This window comes from Neopelma chrysocephalum, unplaced genomic scaffold, assembly GCF_003984885.1.
Source record: "Neopelma chrysocephalum unplaced genomic scaffold, ASM398488v2 Primary Assembly neopelma1_182, whole genome shotgun sequence".
Classification (NCBI taxonomy): domain Eukaryota; kingdom Metazoa; phylum Chordata; class Aves; order Passeriformes; family Pipridae; genus Neopelma; species Neopelma chrysocephalum.
Genome location: NW_020897844.1, coordinates 234,481 through 253,993, shown reverse-complemented (window position 1 = coordinate 253,993; position 19,513 = coordinate 234,481). Strand labels below are relative to the sequence as shown.

The 19,513-nt window shown below is 59.6% G+C and overlaps 4 protein-coding genes across 4 annotated transcripts in view; 2 read left to right on the top strand and 2 right to left on the bottom strand.

Moving 5' to 3' along the window:
• Positions 1–3,478: 3,478 nt before the first annotated feature.
• Positions 3,479–12,019, top strand: SMARCD2 (SWI/SNF related, matrix associated, actin dependent regulator of chromatin, subfamily d, member 2). Its single transcript, XM_027702267.1, has 12 exons — positions 3,479–3,675; positions 5,873–5,915; positions 6,422–6,544; positions 6,945–7,064; positions 7,441–7,536; positions 8,440–8,541; positions 9,006–9,167; positions 9,397–9,494; positions 10,096–10,231; positions 10,334–10,456; positions 10,786–10,887; positions 10,962–12,019. Exons 1-12 carry the CDS (start codon positions 3,500–3,502, stop codon positions 11,013–11,015), a joined length of 1,335 nt encoding a protein of 444 aa, XP_027558068.1. The 5' UTR covers positions 3,479–3,499; the 3' UTR covers positions 11,016–12,019.
• On the bottom strand, positions 11,531–15,920 carry PSMC5 (proteasome 26S subunit, ATPase 5). The gene is made up of 12 exons (XM_027702268.1): positions 15,791–15,920; positions 15,180–15,251; positions 14,504–14,573; positions 14,252–14,349; positions 13,858–13,914; positions 13,544–13,774; positions 13,339–13,465; positions 13,059–13,249; positions 12,879–12,977; positions 12,685–12,795; positions 12,528–12,614; positions 11,531–12,223 (listed from the first exon to the last, which is right to left on the bottom strand). Exons 1-12 carry the CDS (start codon positions 15,827–15,829, stop codon positions 12,170–12,172), a joined length of 1,236 nt encoding a protein of 411 aa, XP_027558069.1. The 5' UTR covers positions 15,830–15,920; the 3' UTR covers positions 11,531–12,169.
• Positions 15,921–16,198: 278 nt separating this feature from the next.
• Positions 16,199–19,513, top strand: part of FTSJ3 (FtsJ RNA methyltransferase homolog 3) — a 6,855-nt gene continuing 3,540 nt past the window's right edge. Inside the window, exons 1-11 of the mRNA XM_027702264.1 lie at positions 16,199–16,411; positions 16,493–16,598; positions 16,769–16,815; positions 16,981–17,060; positions 17,175–17,274; positions 17,556–17,750; positions 17,963–18,078; positions 18,708–18,812; positions 18,934–19,034; positions 19,115–19,195; positions 19,271–19,429. Of these exons, the coding sequence (XP_027558065.1) occupies positions 16,345–16,411; positions 16,493–16,598; positions 16,769–16,815; positions 16,981–17,060; positions 17,175–17,274; positions 17,556–17,750; positions 17,963–18,078; positions 18,708–18,812; positions 18,934–19,034; positions 19,115–19,195; positions 19,271–19,429 (1,157 nt within the window). The 5' untranslated portion in view covers positions 16,199–16,344. The remainder of the gene's footprint in view (positions 16,412–16,492; positions 16,599–16,768; positions 16,816–16,980; positions 17,061–17,174; positions 17,275–17,555; positions 17,751–17,962; positions 18,079–18,707; positions 18,813–18,933; positions 19,035–19,114; positions 19,196–19,270; positions 19,430–19,513) is intronic.
• Positions 18,268–19,513, bottom strand: part of LOC113976762 (G protein-activated inward rectifier potassium channel 1-like) — a 14,918-nt gene continuing 13,672 nt past the window's right edge. Inside the window, exon 4 of the transcript XR_003537162.1 lies at positions 18,268–18,278. The gene's annotated coding sequence lies outside the window, so the exon portion shown is untranslated. The remainder of the gene's footprint in view (positions 18,279–19,513) is intronic.

The following is a 19,513-nucleotide window of genomic DNA, read 5'->3' as shown; positions in this document are numbered from 1 at the left end:
GTTTTTAGAATTGCTGCTTTGCTGCAAGCTCATTCTTCCTCCTGCAGACCCATCCTGTGATTTATTGCTTCTCTGCTACCAACCCCTGGTTTCTGGGCTGCCCTTCCTCAAGAAGGGGCCTCTGGCAGGCACAGAGGCTCCCATCATGCCAACGAACATCCATCAGGAAGCCTCCCAGCCTCCCGTTGGATTGGGCTGGAGCTGAGTCTGAGCAGAGCTCCCCAAAGGCGAGCGGCCTGTGCACTGACCTGGGATGAACCGCGAAACCGCAGCCGGCCCCATCCGTTCCTTGGGCTTTGGCAGGGAACAGAAACAAGCTGTTTTCTGTCCCATTTCCAAAGGCTCCGCAGGGAAGGCTGGATGGGATCCAGCTTGTTCCTCAGCGCTGAGCTTGCACGGTTTGCCCTTTGTCCGCCCCGCTGGCGGGGAGGGGACGAGGCGGGACCCGGAGGGGTGGGCAGAGGGACAGGGGGTGTTCGACAGAAATGAGCTGAGGGAGGACTCCTTGGTTTGAGCTGGTTTAATGAAATTTCCTGCTCAAAGCCCTCCTGCATCCTGCTCATTTCCAGGGCTTCCAAAAGGGGCTGGAAACAGGCTTCACCCCCAGGGCTGTAGGGCTGCTTCCTGGCTTAGCTGGAGACTTAAGGCTGCGCTTGTGTGAGATGGGTCTTGGCAGCCTTTGGGCAGGAGGTGAGAGGCTGAGGCTGCCCAGGACAGGGGTGCAGTTACTGGTTGAGCCAAGAGGCTTCTCTGTTAGAAATGTGAAAAGCTTAAGGGTAAACTGAGAGAAAAAAACATCCCTATGGAGGGTTCTGCCCTCCCTTTGATCGCTTGGATGAGCAACAAAATGCAGGTCCCTGGTGGGCTGGAACTCACTCTCCTGCCAGCTGAACTGTGGCTGATGGCCCTCAGGTGCTTTTGGAGTTGATGTTAAAGTCAAAGTGTGACAGATCTGTTCATCCTCGTGCTGAACCTCTCCCCGCCAGCAGAATTGTTTCACCTGAGCAGTCTGGCCCTCCAAAGAGCAGATGGACATGCAGGAGACCTTGCAGAAGGTGTTGTCACTGATATGGAGCTGTCGAAGACTCCCTCAGCTGACTTCAGCCAAGGCTCCAAATCTCTCATTTCAGGGATAGATCAGAATGTGACCCATGGAGTGGCAGAGGGAGGTAGGAGAGACCTCATGGCATGACAAGAGCTGCCCTGGCTGAAGGACAGGAGCTGGTTGTGGCCATGCCACCTCCAAGCAAGCTGCCAACAGCATTCCACGTGCAGGGAAGGGGCTGTGTAGTCATGTCAGGAACCTCCCTGGCCTTCCAAGCAGTTTTCCTTTAGCACTGATCACGTGTGGGCTTGAAAAACACCCTGGGCAAGGGTTTCCCCACCAGCCATCTGCCTTCTCTGGGGAGCTGCAGGTTCTGTTTGCAGCCTCAGCGCTACACTGAGCTTCTCTTGGGGCCCAGAGATTTCAAATTAAAAGTTTCCCGGCTGCTTCTCTCGGTTTATCTATTCCCCAGAAGCCTTTGCAGGTGAGTCAGCACTGTTATGGGCTACACAGTCCCCCGTGCTGAACTGGCACAACAATATTTACTGTGGTTCTTCATTTAGCAAAGGGCGTGGGGCTCGGGGCTGCCCCTCCTCCCACCCCTGCCACAACGGATTTCTTGATAAACCCGCCGAAACCGTGTTCTTGCCTTGTGGTTTTTGGCAAAAAAAAAGGTGCTGCTGGCCGGGGCCGGCTCGGGGTGATGCTGACACAGTCACGAGGAGTTGCGCAAATGCGGCCGATCCGGAGGGGAGAAAGGAACATCTGGGATCCAAGAGGAGGAAGGAGGAGGCTCCTGCCCTGTAGCAAGGGCAGGTCAGCCAGCCCGGGCTCTGGAGGTGCCGCTTCAAAGGCGGCTGAGCGGCGGTGGAGCCGTGTTTGGTTGTGTAACGGGCTCAGCCTGTGCCGTGCGTGTGTTTTCAAGCTCCCACGTGCGGCACTAATCCTGGGGCCCCGCTGCTGCCTCGGCTCCCGGCTGGAACACGCTGCTCTTTTCGGCATCTCCCGCTTGCAGAGGCGCCCGTGGCGCAGCTCAGGCTCCTGGCTTCGTGTTTACCAGCTTTTCGGGGAGGTTGGGGGGTGTTTTCTGGGGGTTTCTGTTTTTTGGCTCCAGCTGCCTTCAGCCCAACCCCGCGCTGCAGCTCTCGGTGAGAGCGGTGCCCCTGTGCTCCCACTCCTGCATCCAGGGTGTGCTCCAAAATTGATCCCTGTGTGCAGGTGAGGAGGTGGCTTCTCTGCCTCCCTTCACAGCACAGTCCTGTGCCCTGGCAGGAGGGGGAGAGAAGCTGAGGGGATGTCCTGGCACGTCAAAGAGCCTGAGGCAGGGGAGAAATGTTGCTCTGCTGGCTTGGTGGCTCTCCCAGCCTCAAGGATCAAAGGATCCTGGGAAGCTGCTGGCTCAGCCCTCAGGTGGAGCAGGCTGGAGCACGTAGGGGCAGCTGGTGGGTCATGGGGTGCTGTGACCAACTGTTGAGGGTCCCAGTGGGGTGGTGGGTGTTAACCTGGTGGCACCTGTGAGGCCCAACCACTGCTCTGGGGGTGCTCCTGGGCTGCCCTGGGCTGGGAGCCCTTGCAGTGGTTGGGTGTTGTCGTGTCTCCTGAATTCCCTGTCTGGGTCCCTGGAAGGGGAAAGATGGAGCTGGCTGCTGGCAGGGGGTGAGCTCTTGCTTCCTCCAGCCCTCAGCTTTCTTCCTGCCTGCTGTTAGGAAGTGGGATTGCCCTGCTTCCCCCCCCTCCCCGTGCTGCTTTCCGGAGAGGAACCCACGGCACAACCCACAACATCCCCAGGCTGCATCACAGCTTCCAAACGAATCCAGTTTGTGTCTTCCCTCGTGTTTTGCTACTCTACATCCAAACTGCACCCACGAGCAGTGTTGTTAAAACCAGCCCCAATCACTTAGTCACAAGAAGATCTGCTGTGAAACTCTCTCCAGACCACAGGAGAGCCCTGTTTCAGAAACATGTATTTATTTAGTGAGATATCCCTGCAGATACTGAGGTATAAAAAGATTCATTTAATTTAGGACAGGGTGCCCCAGGGCTGTGTTCAGTGACTGTTTGACTGTCTTTAAGATCCCTAAACCTCTCTAGGTCCCCATTTAAGTGTTTTGAGTAGGCTTTGCAGGCAGTGCCCTCGTGACACTCCAGGTCTGGTGGCTCCGGGCCACGAGTGGCTTCAGCCCTGTGCCAGCTGGCAGGACACGCTTCCCCTGTGGCTTCTGCTCCTCCTGCTTCTGCTTTCCCGTTGCTCTTCCTGCGGGAAGGAAAGGCTGCAGCTCCTGCTGTCATTCCCTCCTCACTGCCCTGTCCTTGCAGGATACACCCTCAGGGATCTCTCCCAGGGAAGGGGGCGGAGGGTGGGTGGTTGGCAGTGCCCAGCCGAGGTCAGGCCTGTGCAGGGCAGTGTTTTAATGTTTTAATTCACGCTCTCCTCTCTTCCCACAGCGCCCTGGGATGCCCCCCGGGGGCAGGATGCCCATGGCAGGGCTGCAGGTGGGACCCCCTGGAGCCCCCCCGTACGGAGCAGCCTCCCCGATGAGGCCTGGCCTGCCCCAATCCATGATGGATCCCTTCAGGAAGCGCCTGCTGACCCCCCAGGCACAGCCACCGATGGCCACCCAGAGGAGAGGGTAAGGGGCTGGAACACTCTGCTCCAGGGAGGACACCCCGGGGAGGCAGGAGGAGGGTGGGTTGTCCTGCTGGGCCCTGGTTGCACTTCATGGAATCGTGGCATGGTTTGGGTTGGGAGGGATTTAAAGCCCATCCAGTTCCACTCCCTGCCATGGGCAGGGACACCTTCCACTGCCCCAGGCTGCTCCAAGCACCGTCCAGTCTGTCCCTGCACATTCCCAGGACTAACTAATCTATACTGAAAGGATGCTGCTTCCAAATGAATCCCGTTTGTGTCTTCCCTCATGCTTTGCTACTTTACAGCCATGAGCTGTGTTGTTAAAACCAGCCCCAATCACTTAGTCATGAGATCTTCTGCTGTGAAACTCTCTCCAGACCACAGGAGAGCCCTATTTCAGAAACATGTATTTATTTAGTGAGATATCACATCAGATACTGAGGTATAAAAAGATTAATTCAATTTAGGACAGGGTGCCCAGGGCTGTGTTTGGTTTGACTGTCTTTAAGATCCCCAAACCTCTCTAGGTCCCTACTGAAGTGTCTGACAACTGTCATGTCATGCACAGACCTCCAACTCCCTGCCCTGCTGCAGAGATTTCCCCCAGACTGGCACCACAGGCAACGGGGAACCTGCCAGAGCTCGGGAATGGGATATTTTGTGACGACAGGCTGGTGATGGGGCCAGTTTGCAGCCTCCTCACACCAGGAACCAAAGAGCCTCATGGTGTGTGTTTGTGCCTGTCAGGGTCTGTCTCCTCCTCCCAGGGGTCTGTCCAGGCTCTGGCAGGCACAGACATGGCTGGAAGCACAGCAGGGGGGTTGGAGGTTGTAGGGAAGCTCCCGGGAGCTGCAGTCTGGGCAGGACTCTTTGTGGGCGTTGTGCCAGCAGCTCCTTGCTTGTTTACAACGCCACTAATCCCTCTGCTGTTCCTGTTTTCCATGAGATGTTCTTGATTACTGGGAGCTGTTCCTCAGGGCAGGATCCCTGGGTGCTCATGGATGCTCAGGTCCCATTCCCTGCTCTGTGATCCCTCTCAGGGCACCCACAGCAGCTGGTGCATCCCAAAGGTGCTCCAGGGCGAGCTGGGGATTAAGGGCAGGGAGCAGCTTGTCCCAGCAGGGACGTCAGCAGCCAGATACTGTGTCCCCATTCCCCAGGGCTGGGGTCTGGGATCTGGGATCAGCCATGCCCGGCTGACCGGCTGTCCTTGCTCCCAGCTGGCTGCAGATCCAGGGATTAGGAGCTGCCAACTGCTGATGGGGGTGGCCAGGAGGTGTTTGTGTGGCAGGCAGAGCTCCAACAGGGGCTCTGACCCCACTCTTGGTTGGGGCCACCCTCCCAGGTGTCCTCCTGGGGCAGCCTGTTGTACCTTGGGCCCATCGGGATGGCAGCACCGACTCCCACGTGGGTTATCCTGCTGCCAGAGAAACGGGACTTCCTGTGCTGCTGGACTCTGCCCCGTCTCCTGTGCAGCACAGCAGGAGGAGAGTGTTCCCTGCTGTGTCCAGGCACTGAGCAGGAGCTCAGAGGGACATCAGGGTGGGCTCAGGCTGGTGGGAGCCTGGGGTGTGCAGGCTGGGCTGAGCTGAGCTGGCTCTGAGCAGCTGCTGTGGCTCTGGAGCCCACCTTGCTCCCTCTATCCGCCAGGATTTTGGTCCTACTGTGGTAAGGCTGGTTTGTTTTAAGCTGGTTTTAAGTGAGTTCCTGGCAGTGGGCTTTGGTTTGTAGCCCTGGGAGATTGTGATGGCTGTTCCCAGAAAGAAAACTCAGGAACACTGTAGTGAAACCATGGCTTTGCCTTTACCACCTCCCCTTGCTCCTGCCCTGCAGCAGCAAAGCAAACTGAAGCCTGGATTTCCTTCCCTGGTGACAGGCTCTAACATCCCACACCTTTCTCCCACAGTCATCAGGAGTATCCTGAGTGGGAAGGGACCCCCAAGGACCATCCAGTCCAACCCCTGACCCTGCACAGACACCCCAACTATCCCCCCCTGTCCCTCAGAGTGTTGTCCAAACCCTCCTGGAGCTCTGGCAGCCTTGGGGCCGTGCCCACTGCCCTGGGGAGCCTGGGCAGTGCCAACCACCCTCTGGGGGAAGAACCTTTTCCCAATATCCATCCCCACACTGGGCAGGCAGCAGGATGTCCTGTGGGTGCTGCAGGGTCGTGTTTTTTGCCTGTCTCTGTGCTTTTGCAGGGTGAAAAGGAGGAAGATGGCTGACAAGGTGCTGCCACAGAGGGTGAGTGATGCCTTGGCATGGGGGGGTGCAGCTGAGCTGCTGCAGGGGGGTGATGGGGTCCCCACAAGAGGAGGATCTGCTGAGCTGCCTCCTGCCCACTGGGGATTTCTGTTCAGTCCCAAACTGACCTGGAATATTTCTGTCTCTTCCTCTCGGGTGGCAGGAGCGGTTTGGGGTGTGTTAAGTTGGACAAGCAAGACTTAGAGCAAGCAGGGAACAGCAGTGGCTTGGGGTGGAGAGCTCAGGAGGACCCTAAGCCTTTCCTGGAGGTCCCTCTTGACAATCCAGGAATTCATTTCGTGCCTGTGACAGGCTCTGAACTGATCTGGGGAGAGCTTTGCAGGGCTGCAGTCTTTGCTTAAAATAAGAAGTTGGTGCTGTTGTGCTGGACCTGTTGCTTGAAGGCTCCTTGGCGTGTCAGCCCAGCACTGGCTGTGCTGCTGGGGCTGTGGGGTGGATCCAGCCCCAGCCCAGCACTCCAGAGGGTGCCCATTTCTGTGTGACAGATCCGGGAGCTGGTCCCAGAGTCCCAGGCCTACATGGACCTCCTGGCCTTCGAGCGCAAGCTGGACCAAACCATCGCTCGGAAGAGGATGGAGATCCAGGAGGCCATAAAGAAACCCCTGACGGTGCGTGGCAGCCCTGCCTGGGAGGGGTGGGGGCTGCAAACCACAGGATCATGGAATCACAGCATTGTCAAGGGTGGAAAAAAACCTCTTAAGACCATCGAGTCCAACCATCAGCCCAGCACCACCACTAAACCGTGTCCCCAGGTGCCACGTCCACATATTTTTTGGGCAGTTCCAGGGGTGGTGACTCTACCAATGCCCTGGGCAGCCTGTTCCAGTGCTTTGCAAGCCTGTCTGTGAATAAAATTTCCCTAATATTTAATGTAATAATTAATCTAATTTAATCTAAACCTCCCCTGGTGCAACTTGAGACCATTTCCTCTCGTGCAGAAGTAGAAGTGGGTGCTGCAGTCGCCCTCTCTCTCCAATCATCCTCACCCTCTGTTTTCCTGTTCCACAGCAAAAGCGGAAGCTGAGGATTTACATCTCCAACACTTTCACCCCAGCCAAGGAAGAGGGAGAGGGGGGTGAGCGTGTGGCCTCCTGGGAGCTGCGTGTGGAGGGCAAACTGCTGGAGGATGTAAGGATCCAGGAGGGATGAAGTGTTAGAGGGAGGAGAAATGATGGTCCATAGGGATCCAGGAGGGATGAAGTGATGGGAGGAGTGCTGATCCATAAGGATCCAGGAGGGATGAAGTGATGGGAGGAGTGCTGATCCATAAGGATCCAGGAGGGATGAAGTGATGGGAGGAGTGCTGATCCATAAGGATCCAGGAGGATGAAGTGGTGGGAGGAGGATTGGTCCATAAGGATCCAGGAGGATGAAGGGCTGGTGCTGTGAGCCAAGAGCTCGTCTGGGATGGACACAGTCCTGCTCCAGGGGCTGGAGGTGGGTTTGGGCTGGGGCTCTCCCTGGCTAAGGGGGGTCAGATGAGTCTCTGCTGCTCTGTTTGCAGCCCAGCAAGCAGAAGAGGAAATTCTCCTCCTTCTTCAAGAGCCTCGTCATCGAGCTGGACAAGGAGCTGTATGGCCCAGACAACCATCTGGTGGAGGTGAGGCACGAGGGGTGATCCCAGCAGGGGACACGAGGTGGTCCTGCTGCTGCTTCCCCTCTGGGTGCTCAGCTCCCCAGCCCAGGGTGTGTCCTGCTGCAAGAGAGGGGTGGGCAAGGGGTGTTTCTGTGTGCCAGGGGGTGCCAGACCCTCCTCAGGGGCCCACGCTGCTTTCCAGGCTCAAGTTTAGGGCTGCACTGTTTTCCCTGGTACTGGTTCCTGGCCCCCACCCTGCAAAGTCTGCAGCCAGAGCCAGGAGCTGTGGGGTTGCAGCAAGGATGTGGCTCCAGAGGCAGCTCAGGCAGCCCTGGGCCCCCCAGGTTGGCACAGGGAGGCCCCACAAGGGTGATGATGGCACAGGAGGCTCATCCCACACATGTGGGAAGAAGGGGCTGCCCTCTTGCCTGTCAGCCTTGCTGGAAGGTCCTCAGGGAGATGAAGCACTGTGATTGGGATCAGGCCTTCCTTGGGTGCTCCTGAGCAGGCTTGCCCTGCACCCAGCTCGTGGTTTTTCCCGTGGGAAACGCTTATTTCTGTGGTGGTGCTCGATGTGATGGGAATCCCCTCCACATGTGGGATTGTGAGCAGCTCTGATGTGCATCCCCTGCAGTGGCTGAGGCAGGATTGATCCTGCACTGGCTCCAGGAGCTGTTGGAGCCCTTGACATCAAGCACTCGGGGCTGGAACTGCCCCAGCCCATCCAAAATGCTGATCCATCACTGGGCTGGAGCACATCCAGCTGGACTGGGTGTCACCCACTGGGATGAGACTCCCAGGAGCTGCCAGAGGTGGGCTCCAGGCTGTCTGCCTGTGCTAGACCCCTGCCCAGAGCCTGAGCACTGGCTGTACAGACACAAAGCCTGTCCTGGTCCTGGATTGACCAGTGTCCCCTTGGTGTCGCAGTGGCACCGGATGCCCACGACCCAGGAGACCGACGGCTTCCAGGTGAAGCGTCCTGGGGATGTCAATGTGAAGTGCACTCTGCTGCTCATGTTGGATCACCAGGTATGGCCCTGGGGCCTCACGGGGACTGGGAGAACCTGCTGCCCTCCCTCCAACACGGCTCACCTGGGAGGGGCAGCCCAGGGTGAGGAGTGGGCTGGGGCAGGGCTTGGATGAGGGTTGGGGGCACAGGGATCACAGGGAGCCCTGGGGATGGACCCACAGCCTGTGGTGACACAGGGGCTGTGTGGGACTCCCTGCTCAGAGGGGCCTCCCAAGTGCCAGACAGACCCCCCCAATTCTTTGTGCATCAGAAGGAATTTCTTCATGCAAAGGGTTGTTAAACATTGGGATGAGCTGCCCAGGGAGGTGGTGGAGTCCCCATTCCTGGAGGTGTCCAAGGAACAACTGCACTCAGTGCTCTGGGCTGGGTGACAAGGTGGGGGTGGCTCACGGGTTGGACTGGGTGATCTTGGAGGGCTTTTCCAACCTCGGTGACTCTGTGACTGTCCTGGGTGTCCCTGCAGCCCCCGCAGTACAAGCTGGACCCTCGCCTGGCCCGGCTGCTGGGGGTGCACACCCAGACCCGTGCCAGCATCATGCAGGCCCTCTGGCTCTACATCAAGCACAACAAGCTGCAGGACAGCCATGAGAAGGAGTACATCAACTGCAACCGCTACTTCCGCCAGGTACCACACCTGGGATGGGGAAAACACCCCTCCCACCCACTCCAGCCGGGAAAAGCCTCTTCTCCGGCTGTCACAGACTCTCCAATCTGCCCAGTCTCCATTTACCCCTTCCCCAGGCTCTGGTTTGCATCCACCATGCTCAAACCAGGGCTGGGGATCCACTCACCTGCCTGGACAGGTGGCAGGAGGCCCTGCCATGGGCAGCAAACACTCTGCTTTGCCCCTCCAGATCTTCAACTGCATCCGCATGCGCTTCTCCGAGATCCCCATGAAGCTGGCAGGGCTCCTGCAGCACCCGGATCCCATCATCATCAACCACACCATCAGGTGGGGGGCCAGTGGGATGGGCAGCATTCCCGGGGCTGGGGGGGCTCCATGGGGTGGGCAGTGGGATGAGCAGTGTTTCTGGGAATGGGGGGGGGGGCTCCGTGGGGTGGGACTTGGAAAAGACCTCCAAGCTCACCAACCTTGGTGATTGTGTGACCCCATAAGTGTAAAAAGCTACCAGTGACTTCTGGAAACAATCTCAGCACCATCCCTGGGGGGTTCTGTGAGATGGGCAGTATTCCCGGGAATAGGGGACTCAAGGGGGGGTGGGGGAGTGAGCTGGGTGGTGTCCATGGGGCTGGGGAGCTCCATGGGGTGGGGAGTGTCCCCAGGAATAGGGGTCTCTGTGGGATGGGCAGTGGGATGGGTGTGTCTTTGGGAATGGGGGGCTCTGTAGGGTGGGCAGTGGGCTGTGGAGGGGAGGGCCAGGAGGCTTCTGAGATCTCCAGCCCAAAGGAACAGTGAGCACAAGTCACCCGCGAGGGGAAGAATCAGCCAAGCAAATGTGGGGGTTCCTTGGGGCAGTCAGGGGGTCAATGCACCCCCACAGCAGGGTGGAGGCTGAGGAGGGGCTCTCTCCCAACACCCCATGTCCTCCCAGTGTGGACCCCAATGACCAGAAGAAGACGGCCTGCTACGACATCGATGTGGAGGTGGACGATCCCCTGAAGGCTCAGATGAGCAACTTCCTGGCTTCCACCACCAACCAGCAGGAAATTGCCTCCCTGGATGCCAAGGTGGGGACCCTGCCAGGGCACAGCCCTGCAGAGCCGGGGGCAGCGAGGTGATGTCTTGTTTTGGGGGAACACAGCTCCCTCTCACCTCTCCTCTCTCCCCAGATTCATGAGACCATCGAATCCATCAACCAGCTGAAGACACAGAGGGATTTCATGCTGAGCTTCAGCAATAACCCACAGGATTTCATCCAGGAATGGATCAAATCCCAGAGGAGGGACCTGAAGGTAAAGGGGAGGTATTGCCAGGGGAGGGTTAAGTTGGATATTAGGAAAAATTTCTTCATGGAAAAGGCTGTGCAGCCCTGGCCCAGGCTGCCCGGGGCAGTGATGGAGTCACCATCCCTGGAAGTGTTCAACAACATCTGGATGTGGCTTTTGGGAACATGGTTTATTATGAGTTGATGGTTGAACTTGATGATCTTAAAGGTCTTTTCTGACCTCAGCAATTCCATAATTCTCAAACCCTGCTGCTGGGCAGAGCGAGGGGCTGGGAGGAGGTCTGGGTCCATCCCTGGTGCTCATTCCATGTGCCTCCCACCCCGTGTGTCACTCAGATCATCACGGATGTGATCGGGAACCCCGAGGAGGAGCGGCGGGCGGAGTTCTACCAGCAGCCCTGGGCGCAGGAGGCTGTGGGCAGACACATCTTTGCCAAGGTGGGCTCCGGGGGGTGCCGAGGGGGTTGGGATGGCACTGAGGGGATCCCTCTGACTGCCCTGCTCTCCTCCAGGTCCAGCAGCGCCGGCAGGAACTGGAACAAGTGCTCGGGATCCGCCTCACCTAAAGGGTGGGCGGGGGCTCGGGGGCTTCTCCTCTCTCGCTGCTGCCTGAGCCTGACGGTACTTACTGGAATCAAACAGCACTTGCACAAACCCGACGTGCCTGGAGGGACTGGGATCCGCTCGCACCCCTGGGCTGCACTGGGCCGGGAAGTTCTGGCCCCGGGCAGAGCGCAGAGGGGGATCCCCTGTCCCCCCAAAGCCCCGCAGTTACGCCCCCTCCTCCTGCTTTGCATCGCGCCCCGCGCCCCTCCCTGAGAGCCCCCGCGGCCCCTCCCGCTCCCCTCCCGAGCCCAAAAACCTCCGGGAGCTGGGAAGAGCTGCCTGTGCCGAGGGGGAGGTGCTGCCAAGCCCCTCCCTGAGCCCAGCAGGCCCAGCCCTGCCCCTCTTCAACCAAAGTTTGTCATTCCAAACGCCAGCCCCACCCCCCGGCCCCGCCGGTGCCCGACGTTTTGCACTATTTTTGTGAACAGGTTTTATATAAAAAAAAAACACATACGCAAAAAAAAAAAAAAGGAAGCGTTTTGTACAGTGGGTTTGTATTTGATTAATATATTGAGTTCCTCTTCCCTGCACTCGTGGCCTGGGCTCTGCAGGGGGCTCAGGGTGTGCTCTGAGGGCTCCCTTGTGACACGAACCAAGGGTTTAGGTTAAGTGTTCGACAATCAGTTCATTCCTCCACCTCCTCCCCCCTGTTTTACATAATTAGTGATGCGTCTTGAGGGGGCAGAGGGGGTAGCTCTGCCCACAGGAGCCTGGTGGCAGTGGGGTCACAGGGGCACCAAGAACTGGAGATAACTGGGGATGGAGGGAGGGGACCACAGGGACGGTGCCACCCCCTGCCAGTTCCCCTGAAGTGCCTTGGCCCCCCACCTGCAGGCTCCCGAGGGGAGGGGGGCGTTTACATATTCCCAGGGTGTTCCCAGGCTCAGGGGTGCCTGCTCTGCCTCTTGTGTAACCTTTTTTTTTGTCTATTTTGGATATTTTCTAATAAAACCAGTTAGCAGCAGCTCTGTGGGGGTGTGTTGAGTCCTGCAGCTCTGGGGGGGGTCTGTGTCGAGTCCTGATCCCCACCCTGTTCCCAAATCAGTGCCCAGGCCTGGCCTCAGCTGCGCTTTAGTCAAGTGACACCGCACACGGAGCAGCTCCGGCCTCACTGTTACTTCCACAGCTTCTTGATGGACATGTTCTTCTCGCTGTCCTTCTGCATCACCTGGGTGAGGATGGGGGAAGGGTTGGTTCCAGTGTACAGCCCCCAAACTGGGTGCTAACAACCCCCCAAAACACCAAACTTCAGCCCTGCACCAGGAAGGCACAGCAGCCTGGCTCTGGCTGGGCCCCAACAGCCTCTTCCCTGTCACTGACGTCAAACAACCCCCTCAACGCTGTTATGTGTCCCCAGTGCCCACTCCCTCCAAGCCCTGCAGCTCTCAAGTCCTGGCAGACAGCGCTCAGGACACTTTGTCCCACCAAAAACCACCATCACCCCCTGTTTTGCCTCCCCCACAAACACTTACCTTGGCCACGGCCATTTCAAAGTCCTCCTGCGTGACGTGCACCCGCCTCTCCCTCAGCGCGTACATTCCTGCTTCTGTGCACACGCCCTGGGGGGACAGGATGTCACCCACCGCTCCCCAGTGCCACCCCCGGTGCCCCCCAGTGCCCCCAGCTCACCTTCACCTCCGCGCCCGACGCCCCTGGCATCAGCTCCGCGATCTTGCGCAGGTTGATGCCCCGTGTCAGGTTCATTTTTCGGGAGTGGATCTTGAGGATGTCCAGGCGGGCCTGGAGCAGTGGGGGTTAGAGCCATAGGAATGGGGACAGCAGGGACCCGGGAGAGCTGGGGAGGACCCTCACCCTCCACGTACCTCCTCGTTGGGAGGGGGGAACTCGATCTTCCTGTCGATGCGGCCGGGGCGCAGCAGAGCCGAGTCCAGGATGTCGATGCGGTTCGTGGCCATGATCACCTGCACGGGGACAGCAGCTGTCACCACTGTGGGGCCAGCGGGACACATCCCTGACCCCAGGCAGGGCTGGCACCCTCCTACCTTGATGTTCTTGGTGGCCTCGAAGCCATCGAGCTGGTTGAGGAGCTCCAGCATGGTGCGCTGCACCTCGCTGTCCCCGCCCGAGCCGCCCTCCAGGCGGGACGAGCCGATGGAGTCGATCTCATCCATGAAGATGATGGAGGGCGCGTGTTCCCGGGCCATCACGAACAGCTCCCGCACCATGCGGGCACCTGCGGGGGCACAGGGCTGAGCCTGGCACTGTGACCACCCAGGGGGACAGCCCTGATGTCACCTGTCACCCCCCAGAGCCACCTCTTACCTTCCCCAATGAACTTCTGCACCAGCTCGGAGCCCGACACACGGATGAAGGTGCAGTCGGTGTGATGGGCCACTGCCCTGGCCAGCAAGGTCTTGCCTGTGCCAGGGGGGCCGTAGAGCAGCACACCCTGAAAAGGCCACATAAACACATCAGACCCCAAAGGGAACATGGGGACACCCCTTCAGGACCCCCCAGCATCACTTGCCTTGGGCTGGGCAATGCCCAGCGCCTCGAAGAGCTCCGGGTGCTTCACGGGCAGCTCGATCACTTCCTTGATCTCCTTGATCTGCTTGTCCAGGCCCCCGATCATCTCGTACGTGGAGTCCGGGACCTTCTCCACCATCATCAGGGACACCAGCGGGTCCACCTTGTTGGGCAAGATCTTGTGCAGGGTGTAGCTGTCGTTCCGCAGGGCCACGCGGCAGTTTGGGGTCACCTGTGGGGACACAGGGGGGATCAGTGTCCCTGCCAGCCCTGGGGGACCAGTCAGGACCTCTCCCATGACCCCAGAACACTCACGTCATTGATGTCGATGTTCTTGTCCACATCCACCACAAACTTCCCCTCGGGGTGCACCTGGAAGGCAGAGATGTCACCTTGAGTTATTTCTGGGGGAAGTTCCCTGGTTTGTGCCCAATATCCACCACTTGCTCGGAGCAGGAAGAAGGTCCCAGGAGCTCAACCACCACCAAACACCTTATGGCCCCTCCTTCCTCTCACCAGCCTGGGGAAGGTCTGGGCCCAGCAGAGCCATCCCAACGTGCTCCTCCAGACAAAGAGCTCCCACTCCACATCTCTGAGATGTCACATTCCCCCAGCTCAAGCTCACACTTGCTGTGACCCCCACGAGGTCACAGGGTCTCTCAGCCCCTACCCCAGCCCTGACCACCCTCAGGACAGCTCAGCCTCGTACCTTGACAAGCACTTTCTTCTTGTCCATGGCTCTCACCACCTCTCCCACGTAGGATCCCTGCTCCTGCAGCAGCTGCAGCTCCTCCCGCAGCAGCCGCACTGCGGGGAAGGACAGAGCTCAGCACCAGCCACAGCTTCCCCCCGAGCCCCTGCCTGGGGCAGAGCGGCAGCACAGAGGGCACAGCAGCCCCCAGCCCAGCCCAGAGCCCCCAGCCCAACCCCCAGGTGAGGAGGAGGAGGGTGCAGGCCGTACCCTTGGCGTTCAGCTCGTTCCTCTGTGCCTGCAGCCGCCGCAGGTTCTGGCTCTTCTCGTTCACGATGAGCTGTGGGGGCAGAGCCTGGCTGAGCCCTTGGTGTGCTGGGCAGGGCTCAGCTAAACCCAGCCTGGGCACCAGCACTGGCACCGTTATCATGGAATGGTTTGGGTTGGAAAGGATTTTAAAGACCATCTCATTCCACTCCCTGCCACAGGCTGGAACATCTTCCACTAGCCCTGGTTGCTCCAAGCCCCATCCAACCAGGCCTTGGACAGTTCCAGGGGATCCAGGGGCAGCCACAGCTTCTCTGAGCAACCTGTGCTGGGGCTTCCCCACTCTCACAGGGGACAATTTCTTCCTAATATCCAATCCCACCCTGTCCTGAGTCACTTGGGATAGGGACCTGGATGAGGACAGTCATTCCCAACAGGACATGGCCAAACCCCCCTGCAGGGTGGGCAGCCCCTCACCCAGAAGGCTCTCAGCTCAGAGCATAAACTCATCCTGTGCCCCTCAGAGCCCCCAGGGTGGGTCCTACTTGCTGACACCCCCTGGGGAAGAGCTTCCCTCTGCTCCTGCAGCACAGGGAAGGCCGTGGGTGCCTTCCAAGGCAGGGCAGCTGTGGGGACATGGCCACACAGCCCTGGTGTCCCCAGGCAGGACAGGGCTCACCTGCAGCTCCTCGATCTTGGACAGGTAGTACTGCCGCAGCCCCGAGCCACCCTTCCCGTCGTCCATCTCCATCTGGGAGAGAGCAGAGCTCAGTGGCACTGACCCCCAAATCCACCTGTATCCCTGCCAGCCTCGGTGCCTCCCCCTCAGTCCCCATTTCCCCCCCCACAACCTCCCCAGGCCAGGTCCTGGGTCTCCTTTTCCCTCTTCTCCATCCTCTATCCCCGCGGTCCCCAATTCCCCTCCTGACCCCCTCGACCTGGGTCCTGGATCCCTTTCCCTCCGCCCCTCTGAGCCCCGACCCCAATTCCCCCCCACCCGGGTCTTGGGTCCCCCTTTTCCTTTCCCCTCCATCCTCTGCCCCCTAATCCCCCGTTCCCACCTTGGTCCCTCCTGGACCCCCCCCTTCCCTCTCCCCCACCCTCAGAATTCCGCCGTCCCCGCCCGACCCCAGTCCCGCACCCCTCCCGGGGGGACCGGGGCGAGATCCGCCGAGTCACGGTGCGGCCAGGCCTGGGGCAGAGCGGGCCGCAGCAGAGCCGTGTGGCCGCACGGAGCGCCCCGAGGCCCCTTCCCGTCCACAACCCTGGCCCAGCCCGGCCCGACCTCACCTGCTCGGGCCCGTCCAGCGCCATCTTCTCCGCCGGCATCGACCCCAACAAAGATGGTGCCCTCCGCCTTCCGCTGCCCGACCCCTGCGCGCCTGGCGCGATGGCGTCACTTCCTATCCCCGATGCACCACAGGATCCACACACTCCCACACCTCCGGCATGCGGGGAGCCGCCATCTTGGCGCGGTCAGAGGTGATTCCTCTGTGTTGTAAGGCGCCGGAGGGGACGGAAAGGGTTGTGAACGCGCCTCCGAGGAGACACATTATCGCTCCACGAGCCTCCCGTTGTCGTTCCCCTTCTCCCGCCCTCTGCAGCCCGCCTGGCCGCGGCGGCGGGGGCGCGCCACTCCCAAGATGGCGGCTAGAAAGGGACCAACCGGAAGTTGTCGGGTTGGCGCGGAGCACGCCGGGAAGGTGCTGTGGGCACGCGGCGGCACCGGGAGCGGGATCAGGAGCAGGATCGGGATCAGGATCGTGTCGGTGTCCTGGGGCAGCAGCCCATTCTCCCCGCAGGTCCAAGCCTGGCGCTGACAGCGCGGCCCCCCCGCTGCCGCCATGGGCAAGAAAAGCAAACTGGGCAAGAGCCGGCGGGACAAGTTCTACCACCTGGCGAAGGAGACAGGTGAGGGGCCTGCCCGGCGCTGGGGGGGGTGCGGCCCCCTGTCACCCCGGTAACCCCCGGTAACCCCCGGATGCCCCCCAGGGTTCCGCTCCCGCTCCTCCTTCAAGCTGCTCCAGCTCAATCGGAAGTTCCAGTTCCTGCAGAAGGCCCGGGCTCTGCTGGATCTGTGTGCGGCCCCCGGCGGGTGGTGAGTGGGGTCGGGGCTGTGTCCTGGTGCCACCAGCTGCCCTGGGACACTGTCACAGTGTCCTGTGTGTGCCCTGTCACTGTGTCTCTGTCCTCGATCCCAAACCCCAGCAGCGCAGTCCAAGGCTGGGGGCTCTCCTGGGTGGTTTCATTCCTCTCTTCTCTTCCCAGGCTTCAGGTGGCTTCCAAATTCATGCCAGTGTCCAGCCTGATCATTGGTGAGTGGTGGGATCTGGCAGGAACGAGGGGCAGGGACATCCACCACCGCCCCTGGAACTGATGGGGAAAGGATTGGGGATACTGGGAGGAGGAGAGGGTGGGTGGGGGAGCTACATGGGCTGGAGCCTCATTTTGAGGGGCTGGGATGTCCTTCATCACCCCAGGAGTGGATTTGGTCCCTATCAAGCCCATCCCCAACGTGGTGACGCTGCAGGAGGACATCACCACTGAGAAGTGCCGCCAGGTGTGTCCCTGCCCCAAGTGTCCCCTGCTGCCCTGGGGCTCAGGGGGGTCGTGGCCCCCCCCACCTGCTCAGGTGGAGGTCCCAGGAGGAGTTCTGAGTGTCCCTGTCCCCCAGGCCCTGCGCAAGGAGCTGCAGACGTGGAAGGTGGACGTGGTGCTGAACGATGGGGCGCCCAACGTGGGGGCCAGCTGGGTGCATGATGCCTACTCCCAAGGTGGGTTTGCTCTGGGGCACCAGGGAGGCACTAGTGTGGGGACAGTGGCTGCTTTTAGGGTCACAGGATGGCTTGGGTTGGAAGGGGCATTAAAGACCATCCACTTCCCACCTCCTGCCACGGGCAGGGACACCTTCCACTAGCCCAGGTTGCTCCAACCTGGCCTTGGACACTTCCAGGGATCCAGGGGCAGCCACAGCTTCTCTGGGCAACCTGTGCCAGGGCCTCCCCACCCTCACAGGGAAGGTCACACCCTCACTCCCTTTTCTCTCCCGCTCCAGCCAACCTGACCCTCATGGCCCTGAAATTGGCCTGCGAGTTCCTCTGCAAGGGTGGCTGGTTCATCACCAAGGTTTTCCGTTCCCGGGACTACCAGCCCCTCCTGTGGATCTTCCAGCAGTTCTTCCAGAAGGTCCAGGCCACCAAGCCCCAGGCCTCCCGCAACGAGTCTGCTGAGATCTTTGTGGTGTGCCAGGGTGAGCACCTGGGGGGACCTGCAGCTGTTGGGATGGGGCTGGGGGAACCTGCTGAAGGCTCTGATTCCTCCATCCCAGGAGGAAGAGCTCTGATCCCTCCATCTCGGCAGGAAGGGCTCTGATTTCTCCATCCCAGGAGGAAGGGCTCTGATGGCTCTGATCCCTCCATCCCAGGAGGAGGGGCCCTGATGACTCTGATCCCTCCATCCCAGGTTATCAGGCTCCAGATAAAATCGACAGCAAGTTTTTTGACCCAAAATACGCTTTCAAGGAGGTGGAGGTTCAGACCAAGTCTGTCAGTGAACTGGTCAGCAAGAAGAAACCAAAGGTATGAGCAAGGGCCAAACACACAAATGGGGCTGGGGCTGAAGAGATTGTAATGAGCAAAATTGATCAGGAAAATGAAAGGTCTGAGGATGCAAAGTGGTGGGAGAACCAGTTTTGGGGAGCTTTTCAACCCTAGAAGTTAGTGTAGCAATGGGGAAATGGAGATACAAGTTGTGAGGCTGGGGATGGGTCAGTTAAATCCTACAATTAAACCCATCAGTTAAACTCCCTACAAGAGTTGGCCACTGGGTTTGTGTCCCTGTGAGGTGCCTTTAGGACAGTAAAGGTCGTGTCAGGTGGTCTCAGCTGGGCATGGAGCTGACACAAACCTCTGTGACTGTCAGCTCTCCGTGTCTGGGGTGGGACTGGGAGATGCTGTGGAGCTGCTGGGTTGGGGCTGGTGGACTCATGTGGACTCACAGAATCCCTATGGTTGGAAAACACCTCTGAGATCATCAAATCCAACCATTAGGCAGGTTCAGGTGGACACTGCAAATCCAACCATTAGACATGTTCAGGTGGACACTGCAGCCAGACATGAGTTAGGTGACACCATCCATCCTTCAGGGCTGGTGGCAGCTGCTCGGTTGTGCCCTGCCCTGGCCCCTCACAGCCCCTTTTCCCCCACAGGCAGAAGGTTATGCTGATGGAGACACAACCCTCTACCACCGCTTCACCCTCATGGACTTCCTCAAGGCTCCCAACCCCGTGGACTTCCTCTCCAAGGCCAATGAGGTGCGTGCCTGAAGTGAGGGGCACCTTGGAGCACAGAGGGACGGAAAGAGGGAGCCAGGTGCCCCTGTGCTCGTGGAGGGGAGGCTGGGGTTTAACACCCCTGTCCCTGTGCCCTGCCCAGATCACGCTGGGGGACGGGGAGCTGGAGAACCACAGCTCCACCACGGAGGAGCTGCGCCAGTGCTGCAAGGACATCCGCGTCCTGGGGCGCAAGGAGCTCAGGTACTGGGAGGGACTGGGACAGGCAGATACACCAGCTGTGCCTAGGGGGGGGTCTCTAACAGTTTGCCCCCTCCCAACAGAGCCCTGCTGAACTGGAGGACAAAGCTGCGTCGCTTTTTGGCCAAAAAGCTGAAGGAGCAGGCAAAGGAGCTGGATATCAAGTAGGAGCAAACAGCAGGGGTCTGGGGATGGGTCTGGGCCCAGCACAGCTGCTCTGAGCTCCTTCCTTTTGGCAGCCTGAGCTCTGGTGAGGAGGAGGAAGGCAGAGAGGAGGAGGAGAAAAAGGAGAAGAAGATGGTGCCAGAAGCTGCAGCTGACGAGGTGGAGAAGGAGGAGGAGGAGGTGGAGTTGGCATTGGCAGAGATGAAGGCCAAGGAGCTGGCAGAGTTGAAAAGGTAAAAAGATCTCGGGGAGGAGAGATGGGGGAGCACGGGGTGTTCCAGCCATGGGGACAGAAGTGGGACTGTCAGAGCGTGTTC